Consider the following 21,640-nt stretch of genomic DNA (forward strand, 5'->3'; position numbering starts at 1 on the left):
GGCTCTGAGCTCAAGCCCCAAGACCAGCAAAGGGGAAGGGGTGAACAAGCATAACAAAACACAGCTGGAAATATACCTCAACAGATAGCACACTTGCCTGTGGATCAATAGCCAGTACCATCAAAAATTGTATTACTAAAAGAAAAATAATGTAAAATGAATAATGATTTAATTTCATTACCTGTAAGTAAATATGATAAAAAATGTAAAAATTGTCATAAATCCTCTACTAATATAATGTCAAAACTGCCAGAGCCAAGAAGTAGTAATATGCTGAGTGCCAGACACACCTATAGTCCTAGATACTAAGGAGCTGAGATCTAAGAAATAAAGCTGGAGCAAGGTAGATCAACAAATACAACAGAATTATCTCCAATTTAAACAGCAAAAAGTCAGAAGTGAGGTACGGCTCAAGTGGTAGAGGAAAAGCCCTGAGGGGGCTAGCTAAGAACGCTAGGGTCTGAGTTTAAACCCCAGCACTAGACCAGATGGGGACGGGCACACACGCACACACGCACACATGCACACACACACACATGCATGAAACACCAAGGGGATACACAGAGTACTAGCAAAAGGAGTTAGTTAACAATGTGGGAAAGTACAAAATTATGATTTGAGTACAAGACTTAAAATTTGAACACAGTATTTATTCAAAATATAGTTTAAACTTTATTAATAATCTTAAAAATATTTTAAACAAAATCTTGTGATGGTCTAAAATTTCTACGAATTTATGATTGCTGCAGTCTGATCATTTAAATCACTGTGATGGAGACTATAACTATTTATAATTCTTTCCCACTTAGGTGGTCCCAAAGACAAAAAAATATTGACACTACTTTTTTTGCAGTGCTATCATTTGAACCCAGTAACTTGTGCTTGCTATGTACGTACTCTTGCACTTGAATCATGCCTCTTGCCTAATTTTATGTTTGAGACAGCATTACATATTTGTCAAAAAAAAAAAAAAAAAGGTCCTGGGCTGGACATGTGGATTAGCAGTAGAGTGCTTGCTTAGTATACATGAAGCCCTGGGCTCAATTCCTCACCACCACATGAACGGAAAAAGCCAGAAGTGGCGCTGTGGCTCAAGAGGTAGAGTGCTAGCCTTCAGCAAAAAGAAGCCAGGGACAGTGCTCTGAGTTCAAGCCCCAGGACTGGCCAAAAAAAAAAAAAAAAAAAAAAAGGATCCCGAGTTGTGGCTAATGTAACCTGTTAAGTTTGACAATACCATATGGCTCATTCGTGTAACTAGAGATTTCAAAAATGTCCCTAAATCAATTTCATAGTTCTCTTTGGTGGCTGTACTGAAAGAAAAGGCAAACACAAGGTAATGCTACAATATGTCATTCCTTTAGAGGATTAAATGTGTCACAGTGTGATTGGGGCTTAAACTCAGAGACTGGGCACTGTCCTTGAGGTGTTTTTTGTTGTTGTTTGTTTTTTTGCCAGTGGTGGGACTTGAACTCGGGGCCTGAGCACTAATCCTGGCTGCTTTTTGCTCAAGGACAGCACTCTACCATTTGAGCCACAACACCACTTCAGGCTTTTTTTTATTTATGTGATGCTGAGGAATCGAACCCAGGGCTTCATGCATGCAAGGCAAGCACTTTACTACTAGGTCATATTCCCAGCCCCTCCCTGAGCTTTTTTTTGCTCAAGGCTAATGTGCTCTACCACTTGAGCCACAGCTCTACTTCTGGCTTTTTGGTGCTTAATTGGAGGTAAGAGTCTCTCAGACTTTCCTGCCCAGGCTAGCTCTGAACCACAATCCTCAGATCTCAGCTACCTGAGTAGCTAGGATTACCGGCATGAGCCACCAGCACCTGGCTTTAAAATATTTTTAAAATATTTATATAGAGGCTGGGAATATGGCCTAGTGGCAAGAGTGCTTACACTTGTATACATGAAGCCCTAGGTTCGATTCCTCAGCACCACATATATAGAAAAGGCCAGAGGTGGCACTGTGGCTCAAGTTTGCAGAGTGCTAGCCATGAGCAAAAAGAAGCCAGGGACAGTGCTCAGGCCCTGAGTTCAAGCCCCAGGACTGGCAAAAAAAAACTATATATATATATATATATGTAGTAAATGTTAAATGTAATAGCAATGTCAGCTGCCATTTACTTAATTTATAAATGACTGGACACAATATTTAACAACATCCTATCCAAAACCAAAGTAAATGTCAGGAGGAAAAACTTACAAAGAACATACAAAACTTCTGAACAGACCCCCCACTGAGACAAGTAAGCAAGTAGGAAAAAAATGTCAACATTGTATTTCATTAAGGTAATGTAAATTAAAATAACAATGTGGTGGGTCCTGGTAGAATGTGTCTCTGTAAGCCCAGCACCAGGGAGGCTGAGGGATGAGGATTGTAGTTCAAGGCCAGCTTCATCTACATAGTAAGACTGTTTCAAATACAATAAATACACAAGCACCTGTCATCAAATCCAACACACTAACAATTTTAAATGCTAGAGTGGAACAAGGAATATTCAATCATTACTGATGGAAGTATAGCCATTTTGTAAGACTTGGAAGTTTTATATAAAACTCTATATAATATTAACATACATCCAGCAACCGTTCCCTGGTAGTTAGACAACTTACCTGAAAAACTTAAATCTGCACAAAATCCTGCTCCTGGATACATACAGTCACTTTATCCACCAACTGCAAAAACTTGTAAGAAGCCGGGCACTGGTGGCTCACACTCGCAATCTAGCTACTCAGGAGGCTGAGATCGGAGGATTGTGGTTCAAAGCCAACCCAGGCAGGAAAGTCCATGACACTCTTATCTCCAATTAACCACCAGAAAACTGGAAATGGCTCTGTGGCTCAAGTGGTAGAGTGCTAGCCTTGAGCTGAAAGGCTCAGGGACAATGCCCAGGCCCAGAGTTCAAGCCCCATGACCCACCAAATAAAAAAAGACACGGAGGAACCTTCAATGCTATTACTAAGTAAAAGGGCTATATACTATCTGACTCTGACTTTATGACATTCTGGAATGGGCAAACTAAACTCTATGGAGGCAGAAAAATAGTAGTACTAGGGGTTTGAGGGTAGAAATATATGGCAGAACTATTCTGTATAGTGTAAGGGCAGAAAAATTGTCATTATACATTTGTAAAAACTCAGAGAATGTAAAAAGAATATAATGTCAATGGATAATGGTAAAGGGTGACTGTTAGCTTACAATTACAACAAATGTACCACATGGGGTGGATAGATACTGATGACAGAGAACGGTGATGGATGAGTTAGGTTAAACTGTTCGATGCTGTATACAATTAAAACTGCTCTTTAAAAAAAAAAAGTCTGCAAGGGGGCTGGGGATATGGCCTAGTGGCAAGAGTGCTTGCCTCGTATACATGAGGCCCTGGGTTCAATTCCCCAGCATCACATATACAGAAAATGGCCAGAAGTGGCGCTCTGGCTCAAGTGGCAGAGTGCTAGCCTTGAGTGGGAAGAAGCCAGGGACAGTGCTCAGGCCCTGAGCCCAAGCCCCAGGACTGGCAAAAAAAAAAAAAAAAGTCTGCAAGGAGATAGTGGGGAGCAAAGTGCTTGCATTGAAAACAGGGGAAGGGCTTATAATTTAGAATAAAAAAATTTAGCCTGAACTTACAGGAAAGATATTCTTCTAGGGGAAAAAAGCCTCACAACATTGAAACAATTCAAAATTGAAAAAATATGGCAGTCCTGAAACCTTCCTTCATCACTGGTAGGAATGTAAAATGGTACATACAGTCACTTAGAAAACTGTTCCTCCATGACCTAGCAATTCAACCCCAGGTATAAAAGCAGCAGAACTGACAACATGCATCCACAGTCCAAAACACATGCATGCATATGTGTACACACACACACACTCACACTACATAAAAATTCACCATGGCATTACTCATAAAAGCTGTGCATATCACCCAAAATGTCCATATGAATAAGCAAAATAAATCCACACTAAAGATTATCCACCCCTAATATGCTATAAAACTCATAAACACTAAGTAAATGAGAAATGCTGTACAGGTACAGTATTAGCAAATTCACAGATTAATGGTTACCAGAGTGAGAAAATATGTGCAGGAGGAGGGTCCTTGGGGGGGGGGGGTGATGAAAATGTTCAGAAATTAGACAGTAATGACTGCACAAGGTAACGGTTGGATTTCGTTACATAAACCAGATCTCAATTTCTTAGGACTTTTTTAGCCAGGTTCTGGTAGTGCATGTCTCACCTGCAATCCTAGCTATTGATCTGGATGATCCTGGTTCTCACGCAATCCAGTTGGCAAAGTTTGCCAGATTCCATCTCCAAAGTAACAACCAAAATGCAGGATTGTTGTAACTCAAGTGGCAGAATGCCAGCCTACTAAGTGCAAGGCCCTGAGTTCAAACCCTAGTAACAGGAAAAACAAACTTTTTTCTTACACTAAGCCTGGTCCTAATGAAAAACTCCTCTGAAGTACGAACATCAAATAGCTGCTAACATCATAGAAAATGACCACTGCCATATGCCTTCTGACAGAAGACTTAATCACAACCTAGAAAGTTATCTTAACCTCCACATCTCAAAAAAGAAAATAAACCAGTTCTTATCAACCTCCTAAGTAACCAAGTTTTAAAGAACAAGTAGAACAAACATGCTAAAAACTATACCACAGGGAAGTGATCAGCAAATGACCTAAAACAATGACCTCATTCCTTCAACAGAAAATGATGAAGACTATGTGAGGGTCCCATCCACAAATGTTATCTGGATCCTACACAAATGAACTGTTCAAAATTACTAGGTAAATGGAAATCTAAATACTGGATATTTGATAATATTAAGAAACTGCCAATTTGTTTTAACAATGACATACAATGGTGATATTACAATTGTATACTGCAAGCTTCTATTAGACATACCAAAATATTCACGAATGATATGATTCTGAGATTCAATGCAAAATATTTTCAAGTAGGAAGTGAACAGTAGTATGAGAATGATCATGAGCACCAACCTTGAGCCAAAAAAAAAAAAAAAACAACACCTAATCAAGAGTGCAAAGCCTTCCTGTGGCATACTCTACGTGGTTACTGTACACGATTTTGGTACACTGGATATTGTATGTATGCCTACCTGATTTAGGGAAGGGAAAGAAAAATGAGGGTGTAAAATATCACAAGAAATGTATTCACTGCCTTATTATGTAACTGTACCCCCTTTGCACAACACCTTGTCAATAAAATTTAATTTAAAAAAAAGTGCAAAGCCCAAGTTCAAGCCCAGTACCAGGTAATACAGACACACAAACATACAATCACACACACAGACTGATCATGATGCATCACTATTTAAAATGAAGAATAATAGGCTTATGGGAGGGAGGGTAACAATGATGATGTATTTATGTATATATGTTAAATTTTACATAATGTATTAAAGTAAGGTTAAACATAAACGATTATATTTATACTATATAAGTTTAAATCCTAGTGCCACCAAACAAAGAAAAATAACTGTACTGACCTCACCAAATTGTTTTGAGGATTAATGGATAAGTGCAGAAGCATTGTAATAAAACTTAGCAAACTGTAAACAGTAAGTATGAGGTATCATTAACATGGTAAATGGCAGCTAACATTTAGACTTAAACAGTACAGTGAAAACATGAAAGTTAGGCACTGGTGGCTCATACCTATAATCTTAGCTATGCAAGACACTGACATCCTAAAGATGGCAGTGCAAAGCCACCAAGCAAAACAGAAAAGTCCTGAAGATTTAGACAGAAGAATTAATGAAACTGTATCTCCAAAATAACCAGCAAAAAACAAGGCTAGACTCATGGCTCAAGTGACAGAACACTTGTTTAGCAACAAAGCAAGCTGAGCAAGTAGAGGGCCCTGAGTTCAAAGTCTGATACTAGAAAGAAAATAACTATAACCCCAGCTCATGACTGGGAATATATAAACAGAAATATATTACAGTGAGAAAGTGAACCAAAAGAAAAATGGGAATAAAACAGTGGAAGCCAAAGAAAAGGATTTTGAGGAAGAAACAGTCAAAAGCACAAAGAGCAGGTCAAAATGCATGTGATCTGCAAAGCCACAGGATCTGGTGGTCTGAAGGTCAATCATTAACAACAACAAAAAAAAATTGTTTTCTGCAAAGTGTTTAGAAGGAGGCAAGACTACTCAGTGAGGTTAATGAATAAGTGGAGGATATTCCAGATTAATAGTCCTTAATCTTTTTTCCTGGGCTTCAAACAAAAAGGAAGATTGACTTAAAGTTGTGAATTCTTAATTACATATTTTTAAGATGTTTAATTCTATTATTACCATCATTTGAAATCAGAAGCTAAGTAACAGTAAAAAATGTGTGGGGCCTTAAAAACAGGTATGAGTGGCCCTGTAGCTTAAAGTGGTATAGTGTTAGCATTGAGTGAAAAAGCCCAGGAACAGTGCCCAGGCCCTGAGTTCAAGCCCCAATAACTAACAAAGAATAATGTGTGGACTGAGTGGCAAGAGGAATGTAATTCCAGAACTTCTGAAGCTGGAACAGGAGAATCCCAAGCCACACAGCAAGACCATGTCTCCAAAAATAAAAAATAATCAATCTAGGAACAGTATCTATGAAAAAAATCACTACAGTGTTTTCTTTCTCTTTGTAATTTCACAGATTTAAAAAATCCTATTATGAAGACACTAGGATTTGCAAATTGTAAAACCTTACAATTAAAAAAGGAGTAAACGAGACACAATGAATGTCACTTGCCTATAATCCTAACCATTCAGTAGGCTGAGGCATCATGAATTTTATACCAGCCTGGACAACTTAAAAAATGTCCAAGGAAAATTTTCAAAGTTCCCTTTTCCACTTAAAAATGGAGAAATGGTTACATTTACGCAAATTATTTCCTAGTTAAAAGAAACCTTAGGCAGTAACATGTCATGTTATGACTGCATGTGAGAATATACAAATTAAAATTTTTATATTTGCTGGAGATTTTGTAATTTTGCAACCTTACCTCCTGAATTACAAGTTTCTATGTATTAGGTAGATTTTTATTTGTAATTTAATTATCTATGTTATCTGTCTACTCACTGGCAAAACATTTTGGAAGTATGTTTACTACATAACAACTGCAGATGAAAATAAAAGGACATGTTTGCAGTAAGTACAAACTAAGCCTGGCCATCAAGAAGGCTCAATAAAACCTGTTGAGGGGCTGGGAATATGGCCTAGTGGCAAGAGTACTTGCCTCGTATACATGAAGCCCTGGGTTCGATTCCCCAGCACCACATATATAGAAAAAGGCCAGAAGTGGCGCTGTGGCTCAAGTGGCAGAGTGCTAGCTTTGAGCAAAAAGAAGCCAGGGACAGTGCTCAGGCCCTGAGTCCAAGGCCCAGGGCTGGCACAAAAACAAACAAACAAAAAAACCTGTTCAAACAAGTCTGGTGGAGTTTACCATATAACAGTAGATATATAGACTTACGAAAAACATCTTTGTTTTTGTTTTTGCCAGTTCTGGGGCTTGAACTCAGGACCTGGGCTCTGTCCCTGAGCTTCTTTTTGCTCAAGGCTAGCACTCTACCACTTTAGCCACAGTACCACTTCTGGCCTTTTCTATTTATGTGGTACTGGGCAAGCACTCTACCACTAAGCTACATTCCTAGCCCCTGTGTCTTTTTAAATGCTAAGAAATAGAAGTATATAAAGCTCAGTTGCAGAGTGTTTGCTTAGTATACACAAAGCTAAATTCAACACTCAGCTCCCCCCCAAAAATAATTTTCATAAGCTAAAAGACAATATAATGCAATGGTTATGAGGGTAACAACAGCCTAGTCTTTGGGACCTGACTCAGGGCCTAGGTGCTGTTTCTTAGCTTTTTTACTCAAGTATTTGACCACTTGAGCCAGAGCTCCATTTCCAGCTTTTTGCTAGTTAAGTGGAGCTAAGACTTTCATAAACTTTCCTGCCCAAGCTGACTTCAAACCACAATCCTCAGCCCTCAGCCTCCTGAGTAGCTAGGATTTAGAATTATAAGCATGAGCCATCAGCACTTGGCCAAAGTTTCAGTTTAATAGCTTTTCCAAAGCTGAGAAAATATTAATTCCAAATTAAAATGTTACATCAGTAACATGATTATCAAACAGTTTAGTCAAGCATTTGTCTATCATGTATGAAGTTCCAAATTCAATCCTAACACCAGCAAAAAGAACATGTAATGGGCTGGGTATTTTCGTGCACAACTGAAATCTAAGTAATTGGGTATGGCAGGAAGATCACTTGAATCCTCAAAAGGTAATACGTAGCTAGGCCTCTATAATTCTAGATACTCAGAAGGCTGAGATCTGAGAATAACCACTCAAATGCAACCTCTAACAAAGTAATGAAGACTCTTATCTCCAATTAATGAGTGGTAGTGGGAAAGAAGATTGAGGGACTAAATGAAGTGAGAGCACAAGGCTCGGCGCTCAAAGCTTAGTGCCAGCACATACACAGATGAACGTGGAAACACACACACAAATGTGTAAATAAATCAGAACTTTATAAAAACAATGGTATGAAGGTATCCTCTTCCTTGTGTTTTAGCTTAAATCCATTGATGTTTAACTAAAACCACAACCCATTCATTCAACATACTCTTTGTTTGTTTTGCCAGTCCTGGGGCTTGGACTCAGGGCCTGAGCACTAACTGTCTCTGGCTTCCTAGCACTTTGCCTCTTGAGCCACAGCGCCTCTCTGGCCGTTTTCTATATATGTGGTACTGAGGAATCGAACCCAGGGCTTCATGTATACGAGGCACTCTTGCCACTAGGCCATATTCCCAGCCCAACATATTCATTTTTAAATAGGCATCTCACAAGCAATCTTACTGAATAAAGATTGGAGTCACATAATGCATATTCAACAAGACACAAGCCTGAAACTACTACTTAAGTACCTGAAGACATTCTAAACACACGACACACATAAACACACACAACAATGAACACTTTACTCCAAAATAGTATAAAACAACGAAAATTCTGGCTGGGGGAATGAGTCTAGAAAAAAAATCAACACTTCTTCAAAACAAGCAAGCAACAAAAAAACTTACGAGTTTCAGTATCAGAAATACCATATCAAACTCAGATAAAGTGGAAGGAATCTTAAGGATTTTCCTGTTGCTGTTATGGACAGAAGAAATGGTAGGAAAAACAAGGGAGCAGTAGGCTGACAACATAAACTTTGGCTTCAATAAAGCGAACTTGTTTATTAATTTAGGCATCAATTTTTCAATTACTTACAATAATGAAGTTTATGAGGACAGATTCAATTGCTAATCTGAAACACACAGATAGCAAAACTTCTAACAGTACAAAGGCCAAAAAAACGTTATCAGGAACTGGTGTGGTGTTTTTACTGAGTGAGCCTAAGCTTCCATGTGTTTCAAGCAAATGCTTTATCCTCACACACAATATTAAATGTAGCACATAGCATACAAGAAAGCTGTATACCAACAAAATGGTATATACCCACAGTATTTTAAAGCAGACTATCTAATTAAAAGAACCACAGTAGGAAGGAGGGCAGGGAGAGTAATAGATTTGGTGAGATAGACTGAAATACATTGTAAACATGTGTGGAAAGGTAACAATAAAATTACCTCCTAAGGAGGAAAAAAAAACCACAAGCAATTTTGACATAGCAAAACAAGCTGATACCAGTTGCTCAGGGCTATAATCCTAACTACACAGGAGACTGAGATCAGAGGACTAAGGTCAAAGCCAGCTCCCACAGCAAAAAGCAGGGCTGGAAGCATGGCTCAAGTGGTGGAGTTCAAGTCAAGGAAGCATAAACTTTTTTTTTTTTTTTTGCCAGTCCTGGGGCTTGAGGACCTGAGCACTGTCCCTGCTTCTTTTTGCTCAAGGCTAGGACTCTGCCACTTGAGCCACAGCGCCACTTCCAGCCTACGTGGTGCTGAGGAATCGAACCTAGAGCTTCATGCAAGCTAGGCAAGCACTCTACCACTAAGCCACATTCCCAGCCCAAGCATAAACTCTTGAGTTAAAACTTTGACACAGGCAAAAAGAAAGGAAAACACAATTCTAAAATATCGAATAAAAGTCAAAATATGTAACTGTCTTTATTTGTGTGTGTGCAGATGCCAGTCTTGTCCTAGTGTTATCCTGAGCTTTTTTTTTCTGCTAAGTTTAGCATTCTGCCACTTGAGCCAGTGCTAAACTTCTGAGTTTTTGGTAATTGGAGTTAAGAGGCTCATGCACTTTCCTGCCTGAGCTGGCACTGAATCATGATCCTGCGATATCAGCCACCTGAGTAGCTAGTGCTATAGACGTGAGCCACAGTATCCAGTAGTACTTTTACTTTAGAACTATGAATGGCGAAGCATACCTGTAATTCCAGACTGGCAGACTGAGACCAGAAGATCCTTAGTTCGAGGCCAGCCTAGGTTACATATTAAGACTTCATTAGGTAGGAGCTGGTGGCTCACACCTGTAGTCCTAGCTACTCAGGAAGCTGAAATATGATGTCTGTGAGACTCTCATCTCCAATTAACACCCAGAAAACTCAAGTGGCTCTGTGGCTTCAAGTGGTAGAGCGCTAGACTTGAGCAAAAAGCTCACAGTACCCAGCCCCTGAGTTTAAACCCCAAGACCACCACCAACAACAACAACAAAAACCCTTTGTTACCCTGACCACTGGTGTGGCCCAGGCCCATAATCTAGACTGGAAGCCACTCAGGCAGACAAATCTGAGAGACTCCTCTCCAATTAGATCAGCAAAGAGCCACAAGTGCAGATGTGATGTGGCTCAAGTGGCAGAAAGCCAGACTTGAAGTTTAGCTTCACCCACTTTGTGGAGTCAGAGCAAGAGTTTACTAGCTCAAAACCAAACTAAAGGCTCATTTGTTTGTGGGCATCCTTTGTTTATTAATCCAATCTTCCCTCATCCTACATTTCCCAACCACTTCAGGCATAGATGCCAATACTGCTTACACCCTAAATACGTAACCGTACAAAAACAGGTGCAGAGATTTGAAAACAAACACCAGTATCCTAAAATTTGCGTAAGCCTGCAGGAAAAGATGCAGCAATACTGAAAATCGGAGGAATTGATCCCAATTCTACGAACACCTTCCAAAGGTTAGATAACACAGCCCACCAGTAGTTCACCTGAAGAAGGACGAGTCCGGGACTCAAGCTAACTTTGTAAGTTGGTAAGCCTGACACAATGACACAAATACGTTGCACTTCGAAACGAATACCAGTTAGTTCTCGGTCGTGTCACAAATACAGCACCGCTAAAGTCTAGTTTGGCTCTGTGAAGAAAGGGACTAGAGGGGAGGTCTTAGTGAGGGTACTCCAAAAAAAAGACAAATGCAAAATGCAGATCAACCACTGGGAAGAAGTAAAGGAATTCCAAGTGAGCAGGCAATACACACACACACACACACAAATATATACATGTATATATGTACACACACACATATATATACCCACACACATATGCATGCATGGATACATATATCCCAGGGATGTGGGTAGTTGAGATGACACTGGGAAATGAAAACCTCACAGGTCAGCCCTAAGTCCTTCTGGCTGGTAGTTGCCCAAAGGGGTGCGGGGGGGGGGAGGGGGAAGGGGTGGTTTAAAAAAAAAAGCTGCGGTTGTCAAGGGTTAAGTATGCACCCAGTTGCGGGAAAAGGGGCTCAGTCAGACTGGCCCAAGAGGGGAAGGTGGGGGTCAGGGGCCAGGTGGTGAAGACGCGCGGGTCCCGACCCGTCTTCGGGTTCTCGGTTTCCGGGGGGGGGGGGGGGGGAGAGACGAGCGCCAAGTCGGCGCCGGGCAGCCCGGCTCGGGCCGGAGCGCGGCCCCGGGGCCCCCGAGGGCCGGGGAAGGCCGCCTCCCGAGCGAGGAGCCCCCGCCGACGCCATACCAGCAGCCAAAATGGCTGCCCCGAGGAAGCCCGCACGGCGCAGCTAGGGAGGGCAGGGGAGCCGGGCCCCGCGGGAAAGGCGAGGGGACCGCCGGGACCGCCGGGCTCCGCGCCGCTCAGGTAGGTGCCCCCCCCGCCCCGGCCGCCCCCCCACTCCGGCCCGGGGAAGCGAGTCCCGGCCCCACCCCCCGCCCCGGGCCGGGCCGCCCCGCCAGCCGTCCCGCGCGCGCGCCGCCCGACCCCCCGCCAGGTACCTGCAGCTCGGCCCGCTCCACCTCCCAGTGCGCCCGCTCCATCTCGAAGCGGGCCCACTCGTGCTGGATGTAGTGCAGGATCCCCGGGATAGTGTACTGCTGCGGCCGGGACAGCTCCGGCCCCGCCGGGGGGCCCGCTCCCTCCGAGGCCGGCGGACCCCCGGCGCCCGCCGCTCCATTGCCCCCCGGCGGGAGGCCCAGGTTCCCCCCGGGGCCCTGCGGCTGCCGGGGAGGGACCCCCGCCATCCCCGGGCCGCCGCCGCCGCCGCCGCCGCCGGCAAGCTCGTCCATTGTGTGTGGGGCCCCGGCCGGGGCGCTGGGCGAGACGCCGACGGCTGGGGGGAGGGCGGGAGCGAGTGGGCCCGCGCCGCGAGGCGGAGGCCGGCCGGGAGAGGGGCGGGGAGGGAGGGGGGTGGTCGCTGGAATGCTTGCCGGGGGTCAGAGCAGGGAGCTGCCGGCCGCCGCCATTACAGTCCCTCCTCCATCTGCCCGTCTCACTCACTCACTTTAGGGGGAGGGGGGGGGGCCGCGGCGGGAGGGGGAGGGGGCAGGGTCGGGAAGGGGAGCGACGCACGGCCGCCGCTCCCGCGCGGCATGCCGGGAAGCCGACGCCGCCGCGGCCGCCGCCGACGCCGCCGCCGCACGCTGGATAACCAAATAGAGTCCGGCCTCACCCTACGCAGGCGCGCTGAGGGACGCCGGCGCTCGCGGGCAGGGGGCGGGGAAAGCGCTGGCCCCACCCACCGCCCCCACGCCGGTTCCGAGCTGGCGGCGGCGGCGGCGACGGCGGCTGCTCCTGAGGCCGCCTTTCCCGCTCGGTGAAGGGAGCGGCGTCCCGTGCGGCCGGGCCGCCTTCGCCGCCGGCCCTTCCTCCCCCCGCTCGCCACCCCCCCTCCAGCCCCGGGAAGCTGGGTTTCAGCGCTCCTCCTCCCGCCAGCCGGCCCGGGATCGGGGGCGGGGGGGGGGGGGAGTCGGCCTCCCTCCCTCTCAGTCCCGGCGGCCCCTCGCTCCGTCTCCGGCTCCCTGGGCACCGGACCCCGAACCCCGCGCTCGTGGTGACTGACACCCCGCCCCCTCCCTCCCTCCTTCCCTCCCTCTCGACCCGGTCGCCGGCGCCCCGCTTCCTCCCCATTTCCGAAATGAGTGGTCTGCGGAGTTGGGGCGACTGTGTTGCTTTTTTCCCTTGGGAGAAGAGGAGGTAGGGATCGCCGGGGGATGATGGAGGAGGATGGGCCCCGGGGGACGCACCCCTCCGGTTCCTCTTCGGTGGGTGTAGACGCCCCACCTCCTCCCCGCTCGCCTCAGCACCGGGAAGGGGCCAGGTTTAGACTCGTGCTTGCTAGGCCGGCCCTCCACCGCGGAGTCCTGATTCTAGCCCCGCCCCCTTTTTGGTTTTTTTGCATTTAGTTATTTTTGAAATAGAGTCAAATTTTTGCCCAGGCCGTGTAAACCTAAAGGGGTGGGGGCCTCCTCCGCGGTGGGGATCATGGAGGTGCACCCCTACACCTGGTCTACCGTCTGCCTTACACTATCCAAACCCTAAAGGCCAGGAGACATTGTAGTACCCTTCACTCAAACCACCCTCCCTCTCTTCCCCCCCAAATGGAATCCTTTCTCAGAAATGACTTTCATCCATGCCTGAGTTCACACCTCCACCTTTCACCCACTTCCACCACGATCCCCAGTGCCTCACGGATCCTCCCCGAAAAAGCAGATTTGTTTTCATCCTGCTTACGATATTTTAGTGGTGTCCAGATGTAGAATCAAGTCCACATTTTTTGCTAGCTCATAGGGATCCTTGAAGTTGTAGGGCCTCCCTATCTCTGTCCGTACTTTTCCAGGCTAATCTGAAGCAACTTTCTCAGGAAACCACCTGGCATCCGCAATCCCTTATTATGTGCATCCGTTTCAAATGGGCTCTTTCCAAAACTGAAGTGAGGGGGCTGGGAATATGGCCTAGTGGTAGGGTGTTTGCTTCCCATACATGAAGCCCTGGGTTCGATTCCTCAGCCCCACATAAACAAAAAGCCAAAATGGCGCTGTGGCTCAAACGGTAGAGTGCTAGCCTTGATAAAAAAGAAGCCAGGGACAGTGCTCAGGCCCAGACTGAGTTCAAGGCCCAGGACTGGCCACAAAACAAAACAAAACTCCATTGAGCTCCCTATTTCAAGGATTCTAACTGAATCTGTCTACATTCACTTTAACCATGGGTTTATAAATGTCAATTCCTTCGCCATTTTCTTTCTATACCATAGAGTCATTTGTCTGCTGCTTGTAGCTTTCAAGAGAGGCAGAGCCCCTCTGTTCACAACCATCCCCACTGCCAATATCTGGGACACAGTGGATCCTTCATAAATATTTGGTGAGTAACTTAAGTTTAGGCCAGACTGAAATGAGTTTTTGTGGTTGTTTTTGTTATTTGATGTTGGATCTGGCTGTGTAGCTCACATTGAAACTGGCAATCCTCCTGTCTCAGCCTCCCAGGTGCTGGGATTAGAGCCCATTGTTCTGCTCACCATTGTTCTGCTCAGCTGTCTCAAGATTCAAAGGCTAGAAATGCCCTGTCTATTAAAAGAACGGAGGGGTGGGGGGGGGGGGGAATCCATCCTTTGGAATAGTTTTGTAAGCTACTCACACTGTAGTTTCTGCTCACAAGTCCTCTGGACAGGATAATGCCAAGCCATTTATCACATACAGCTTACCTAACTGGAATTCCCTCCCTGATCGGTAGCTGAGTCATTTCCTCTCTTGAGGCTCACCTTTGAAACTTGCTGTTCTGTCATTTCATCATTCCTATTCTTCTCTCCTCCCTGCCCACAAATTCTTCCAGTCTCCTGATGGGATTGTCCAGAATGCCTGTCTTCAAAATTCAGTTCAGAATTTTATTTTTCTTCCCAGAGCTGCTCTTTAAATCCATTTACTTATTTTATATTTTACTATAGACATAGCATATTTCATTGGCTTATATTACATCAGCAAAGGGATGTTAAGGAATTCCAGACTTTAAAAAATGGGAATGGATAATACTCAGATACCATCTTTCCAATTATTACAGTACTTGATACATAAAGAGTTTTGACTCTGCCTTTGAGAACTAAATAGCTAAATACAATTTTATATCTTCTTGCATCAAAGAGTTCACACTGGCTCATGACCACAGTAATTTGTTTTAGTAGTAATTGTCTTTGAGTCATCTGCAAAGACTGTGACAAGTGTTCATATCTCCATAGCTGGGAGAGAAAGCTGAGACAATCTTTGATCGTCTGAGTGTCGGTGCCTCATGCCTATAATAACCCTAGGTACTCAAGAGTTAGACATCCACAAGATTGAGGCTGTTCAGCAACCTGGGCAGAGAACTCCAGAACATTCCATCTCCAAAGTAACCAGCAAAAAGCAAGGCTAGAGGCATGGCCCAAGTGATGGAGCACCCACTGAGCAAGCAAGCTGAGTTCAAACATCAGTACCAGAGAGAACAAAATCTTTTATCATGTCAGCATGATCTTAAGAACAGCAGAATAGTAAGTGGTTTCTGCTGTCACACAGTGAATTAATATATGCATGTGTTTGGGAATAAATAGGGAATAAAGTTTCCCTTTACAAGTTTGCCTCCCACTCACTTATCAACCGCACAAGATTACTATCTCGGATTCCTGAGGCCTTTTCATGCTTGCAGTTATTTTTAGGTAGTTTAGGGCTGATGCAGTTGCTCAGGGAAGTAAAAGGGTATTCGCCTTTATAAACAATGCAAACAAATATTAGTGCCTTTAGAAACATGCAGGACACTTGAGTCATTCAAATGATATACTGTATGCCAAAAGAAGAACCGCCATGGGTCATAGAAAAATAGATACAAATAAAACCTTCAAGAAACTCAGAACCAGAACAAAGGAAGGGATGACACTGACCAAAAAGAAATGTACTCAATACCTGACTTATAGAAACAGTAGCCCAGCTGCTCTGTAAATCACCTTAATAAGAAATTTTTTTAAAAACTCAGAAAGCTTTATAACATTCTAGTCCAGGTTCATTTTGGAATTGTCTCCTGAGTAATATATGTCAGATAAAAGTAGGCTATGATAATATTGTATAATACCTAACTGAGATGTCAAGGAAAAGGAAAAAAGGCCTGGCTAAAGCCAAGTCTCTCGGCCATTGGCTAAGAAGGAACGACCAGGTCTGTAAACATGACTGGAAAAAAATGACTGAAAAATGTGGCTGACTGGAAAACTGCCCACTTTCCAAGGTGAGAGTTTACCAAGCTTGGAAATGTAGATGTGGCTGGTCCCCCATTAGAGCAACAGGGGAGAGTGCCCAAAAGGCCCGTACCAAGCAGCAACACCTGCCCTGGGAATTCTGTGCTACCGGCAGTGTTATCTTTTCAGAATTTATTGTTGTTGTTGTCATTTTATTCTTGTTTTTTCCTTATGATAGGGAGTGAACCCAGGGCCTCAGATACTCCAGATGCATACTCTACAGCTATGCCAGACCTTGAAGCCCTAAAGGATGTTTAAAATTGGCGTCATTTTACAAAAAAAAAAAAAAAAAAAATGTTTTTAGAACATATTTTTGAATGATGGTTACTTTTAGTCTTTCTATTAATAGTCCAACTCAGAGTACATGACAATTATCCTACAAAAAAAGATTTTTAAATGACACGGGAGTTTAGGTGGGTTTTTGTTATCGTTCTTTTTTGGCAGTACTGCGGATTGACCCAGAGACCTCATGCTTGCTAAGCGGGCATTAGGCAGACATTCTACCACTTAAGTTATATGTCCAGCCCCCTTTTTTATCTTTGTGGGGAGGAGAGGGGACATCTACACTGAGGCTTGAACTCAAGAGCTTTGGGATCCCACAGGTTTGTTTTTTTCTATTTTCCTTTTTTTTTTTTGCTCATGGATGGCACTCTACTGCTTGAGTATGGAATTTTGGCCTTTTGTTGGTGAATTGGAGAAATGAGAGTCTCATATTTGTTTGCCCAGGCTGGCTCCCTACCTCTCTCCTTAGATCTCAGCTTCCTAAGTAACTAGGATTACAGGTAGGAGTCACCAGTGCCCAACTGCAATTGGATATTTTAAATTGTGTTCCACATATATTCTCTGGATGTTTATATGTTTGTTTGTAGCACTGGATTTTGAATTCTTCTAGCACTTGAGCCACAAACCAAGTCTTGATTGCTTTAGGTTATTTTTCAGACAGAGTCTCATGTTTTTCCTGGGGTTGCTTGGGACATTAATCTTCCTACCACTATCCCAGTATCACCATTATATATATAAAACAACAAAGCCAGGTGCTGGTGGCTCATGCCTGTAATCCGAACTACTCAGGAGGCTGAGATCTGAGGATTCAAAGCAAGCACATGCAGGAAAGTCCCTGAGACTCTTCTCTCCAAATAAGCACCAGAAAACCAGAAGTGACACTGTGGCTCGAGTGGTAGAACACTAGCCTTGAGCAAAAGAGCTCAGGGACAGTGCCCAGGCCCTGAGTTCAAACCCCATGACCACCACCAACAACAATAAAAAACTTGCAACACAGGCATTTATGCTTAGCTGTAAATGTATATAGAGAAAGCCTACAAGGATACATGCTAAATAAAAACTGGTTGTATTTTGAGGAAGATGGTTTGGATTTAGGTCGGGAGTTGGGGTTCAAGGATACCTCATATCTGTTTTGTTTGTTTTGTTTTTGTTGCCAGTCCTGGGGCTTGGACTCAGGGCCTGAGCACTGTCCCTGGCTTCTTTTTTGCTCAAGGCTAGCACTCTACCTCTTGAGCCACAGCGCCACTTCCGGCTTTTTTCTCTATATGTGATGCTGAGGAATCGAACCCAGGGTTTCATGTATATGAGGTGAGTACTTTACCACTAGGCCATATTCCCAGCCCCTCATATCTGTTTTATGTGACTATATCGGTGGTTTGTTTTTTGGTGTTTGGTTTTTGAAGTAGGGTTTCACCGTTTTCCCAGGCTGGCCTGAAACTTGCTACACAGCTCAGGCTGACTTTGAACTCACAATCTTCTGCTTGAGCATTAGATATGAGGCACTATGTAAGGATCTGAAGCAAGGCAGTGGTGGGTCGTATTCACAAGTTAATATTCTAGTATAGTACTTTTCAGGCTTTGGGTCACAGTCCTTTAGCAGGTTATGAAATTAAAGTATATTCACTTATAAAATAGGGCTGGGAATGTGGCTTAGTAGTAGAGTACTTACCTAGCATACATGAAGCCCTGAGTTCAATTCCTCAGTACTACATAAACAGAAAAAGTTGGAAGTGGCACTGTGTGGCTCAAGTGGTAAAGTACTAGCCTTGAGCACAGAGAGGCTCAAGGACAGTGCCCAGGCCCTGAGTTCAGCAAAATAAATAGAATAAAGCATAAAGTATCCACCAGTCCTTATCACTATGAAGGAATAATTGAATAAATAAAAGAAGTAGCCTAAACAAATTTGTACAGAAAAACTGCAAATAATATATATAGGTAGTCTTCCTAAAGGAGGATTAAGAGAGGAGCATAATATGGAGAAACTGAGTCAGCCATTGTGGTCAGTGTCCACAGTGAGAGGCCATGCTGATAGAAATGTGATGAAAATGGTACTTTATCTCTGTGTTCTCCCTCCAAAAGCCTAAAACCCCAGTTTAGTCATGAGCATGACATCGGGGTGGGGTGGGGGAAAAAAGAGAGGCATCCCATAAAATACCTGATAGTATCTTCAGAACTGCCAAGATGATCAAAAACACGAGACCAGGGCTGGGGATATGGCCTAGTGGCAAGAGAGCTTGCCTCGTATACATGAGGCCCTGGGTTCGATTCCCCAGCACCACATATACAGAAAACGGCCAGAAGTGGCGCTGTGGCTCAAGTGGCAAAGTGCTAGCCTTGAGCAAAAAGAAGCCAGGGACAGTGCTCAGGCCCTGAGTCCAAGGCCCAGGACTGGCCAAAAAAAAAAAAAAACAAAACACGAGACCAATCAGAAAGGTCAGGCCAGGAACACCTTCAGGGATGTGAACAGTATATTCAATGCAGTACCGTGCTGCAGAGAAGGGCATTAGATGCAAAGTAGGAAATCCACATGAAGTGCGGACTTCTGGCGTTACTAAATAGTATATTAAAGATGGTAATAAGAGAATGGTAGACAAAAAAACAACAGGGAAACTGGGTGTGGAATACATAGGAACTACAATCTCTGCAGTTTTTCTACAATTCTAAAACTGGTCTAACAAATAAGGTCTATTAATTGAAAAATCAAAAACCTACTTAGCCACAAATAACATCTCTCCAAACATTCTACTACTGACGACTGTGTGTGTGTGTCTCTGTGTGTCTGTGTCTCTGTGTGTGTGTCTGTCTGTGTGTCCTGGACTTGAAGTCTAGGCACTGCCCTTGAGCTTTTTTGCTCAAGGCTGGTGATCTACCACTTGAACCACAGCTCCATTTCTGGCTTTTTAGTGGTTACAGATAAGAGTCTCACAGCCTTTCTTGCCCAGGCTCTTGGAACTATAATCCTTAGATCTCAGCCTCCTGAGTAGCTAGGATTACAGGTGTGAACTACCAGTACCCAGCTTATTACTGATGACTTTCAAATAGGAAAGTTGAAGAAATTTTACAGTGAATTCCCATATATTTGCCACTTATACTGTTAATTCACTGCATTTGCTTTATGATGTGTGTAACCATTTATTCATCTTTCTTAATTTTTTAGTGTTTCCACAGTAACTTGTATGTATCACTGCAGTGCCCCAACACTCCAACATTTTCCATTTTTGTGTGTGTAGGTCCTGGAGCTTGAACTCACAGTCTTGCCCTCTTCTCTTGCCTGCCTTTTTTTGCCCAAGACTGGTTGGTACTCTATCACTTGAGTCATGCCTCCACTTCTGGCTATTTACTGGTTAACTAGAGTCTGACAAAAAAAGAGTCTTCCAGACTTTTCTGCCCAGGCTGCCTTCCAATTTCGATCCTCAGGTCTCAGGGTCCTGAATATGCTGGGCTACAGATGCGCCAACAGCATCTAGCTGAGTACATGTGTATTACTAACCACAACAGCTCTGTACTCAATCTGAAACCTATGATCTATAAAGACACTTCTAGCTCTAACCTCCCAGAAAGAGGCCATGATAAACATGAAATTGATCACTTGGACATATCCTGGGTCTCTTCAGTCTCTTTTCTCTAGGTATTAAGTTTCTGTCATGTAGGACCCTTGGACATGGCTGTGTTTATAATCTACTGTGAATCTGCCAAGTCCACAGGTCTTGGGCTTCAAAGAATGTCCCTACTAACTCAGGGAAAATTCTTGTTCCATTCACTTTTCCCCTCGGGAGTATTCTAGAATCCCTGCTGGGCATCCCCACACCCTTTGTGCAATACTTACCCCACTGAAGTTTTGGTTTGGTTCTTTTCATATACAGTCACAGAAGCCTTTGAGCAAGGGCTCTCCTACTTTCCTTAATCATTTTGTGTACTGTTGAAGCAGAGTTCCATGAGTAGAGCTCACGCCTGCTCCTTGACCACTGCCAGCCTTGTCTACACACATTCCTCTGTGGTGTTACCTTTCTCTCCCAGGGATTTGTCTGCCTCCTTCCTGATGATTGCTAACCAGGATTCGTGCTTACACTACTCATCTTCCATTCTCAGACAGGTCTTCGTCTCTCACCTCCCTACATTGTTTTCTTTGGCATGGTGTACTTTTATGTAGGAATAGTTTATAGTTGTGCTTCTCTATTGTTATTATTTTATAATCCTGCAATTATAAATTATGTAATAGTGAGCGTGCCAAAAAAAAAAAAAAGATGCAGTCAAGTCGTCAAATGCCTTCATTTAATCTTCTGGAAGATTTGCACCATCTGGTGAGTCAGTTCACGTGTCCTTGGTTGGCATTCTGTGCATTTGAAGTTGGTGAGGAGGAGTGCTGCTGTTCCACTCGTTAGGTGGAAGCCAGTTCCATCCCTCCACAACATCTCTGTGGGTTCTTCTGTCTGTGTGTGTGTGTGTGTGTATGCGTGTGTGTGCACGCGTGGGCACACCAGTGGTCTTGGCGCTTGAACACAGGACCTGGGCACTGTCCTTCAGCTTTTTTGTTCAACACTAGCACTCTACCACTTGAGCCACAGCTCTACATCCAGCTTTTTGGTGGTTCATTGGATGTCTGAATCTCATGGACTTTTCTGCCCAGGCTGGTTTCAAACTGTGATCCTAAGATCTCAGTCTCCTAAATAGCTAGGATTACAGACTTGAGTCACTGGCACGCAGCTTGGCAGGTTCTTCTCACTTTACCACTTCATGAAACCAGGGCATTTGAAAGCAGAAGTTTGACCACTGGTTCCTTTGAGACTGTAATTTTCTTTTACCTGGCTGTTGAATTCAAAGTTATGATTGCAATTCTCATCGTGTTTCTCTTAAAATAATTTTGCCAAAAGGAAACAAATGGATGACAGTCTTCACTTCTTGGTCGTTTGCCATAATTT

The 21,640-nt window shown here is 43.9% G+C and overlaps 2 protein-coding genes across 9 annotated transcripts in view; one reads left to right on the top strand and one right to left on the bottom strand.

Moving 5' to 3' along the window:
• Positions 1 to 12,736, bottom strand: part of Strn3 (striatin 3) — an 83,944-nt gene extending 71,208 nt beyond the window's left edge. For 2 of the 4 annotated variants that reach the window (XM_048362196.1, XM_048362197.1), the window contains exon 1: positions 12,187 to 12,735. In XM_048362196.1, coding sequence (XP_048218153.1) covers positions 12,187 to 12,477 — 291 coding nt within the window. In that variant the 5' untranslated portion in view covers positions 12,478 to 12,735. Of the gene's footprint in view, positions 1 to 12,186 lie in introns of all 4 variants that reach the window. The other 2 variants (XM_048362195.1, XM_048362198.1) reach the window with 2 other exon arrangements.
• Ap4s1 (adaptor related protein complex 4 subunit sigma 1) overlaps positions 11,822 to 21,640 on the top strand; it is a 32,257-nt gene continuing 22,438 nt past the window's right edge. For 2 of the 5 annotated variants that reach the window (XM_048362199.1, XM_048362201.1), the window contains exon 1: positions 11,823 to 12,052. The gene's annotated coding sequence lies outside the window, so the exon portion shown is untranslated. Of the gene's footprint in view, positions 12,053 to 13,325; positions 13,385 to 14,316; positions 14,549 to 21,640 lie in introns of those variants that run through there. The other 3 variants (XM_048362203.1, XM_048362204.1, XM_048362202.1) reach the window with 3 other exon arrangements.

This window comes from Perognathus longimembris, chromosome 14 (assembly GCF_023159225.1).
Source record: "Perognathus longimembris pacificus isolate PPM17 chromosome 14, ASM2315922v1, whole genome shotgun sequence".
NCBI lineage: Eukaryota > Metazoa > Chordata > Mammalia > Rodentia > Heteromyidae > Perognathus > Perognathus longimembris.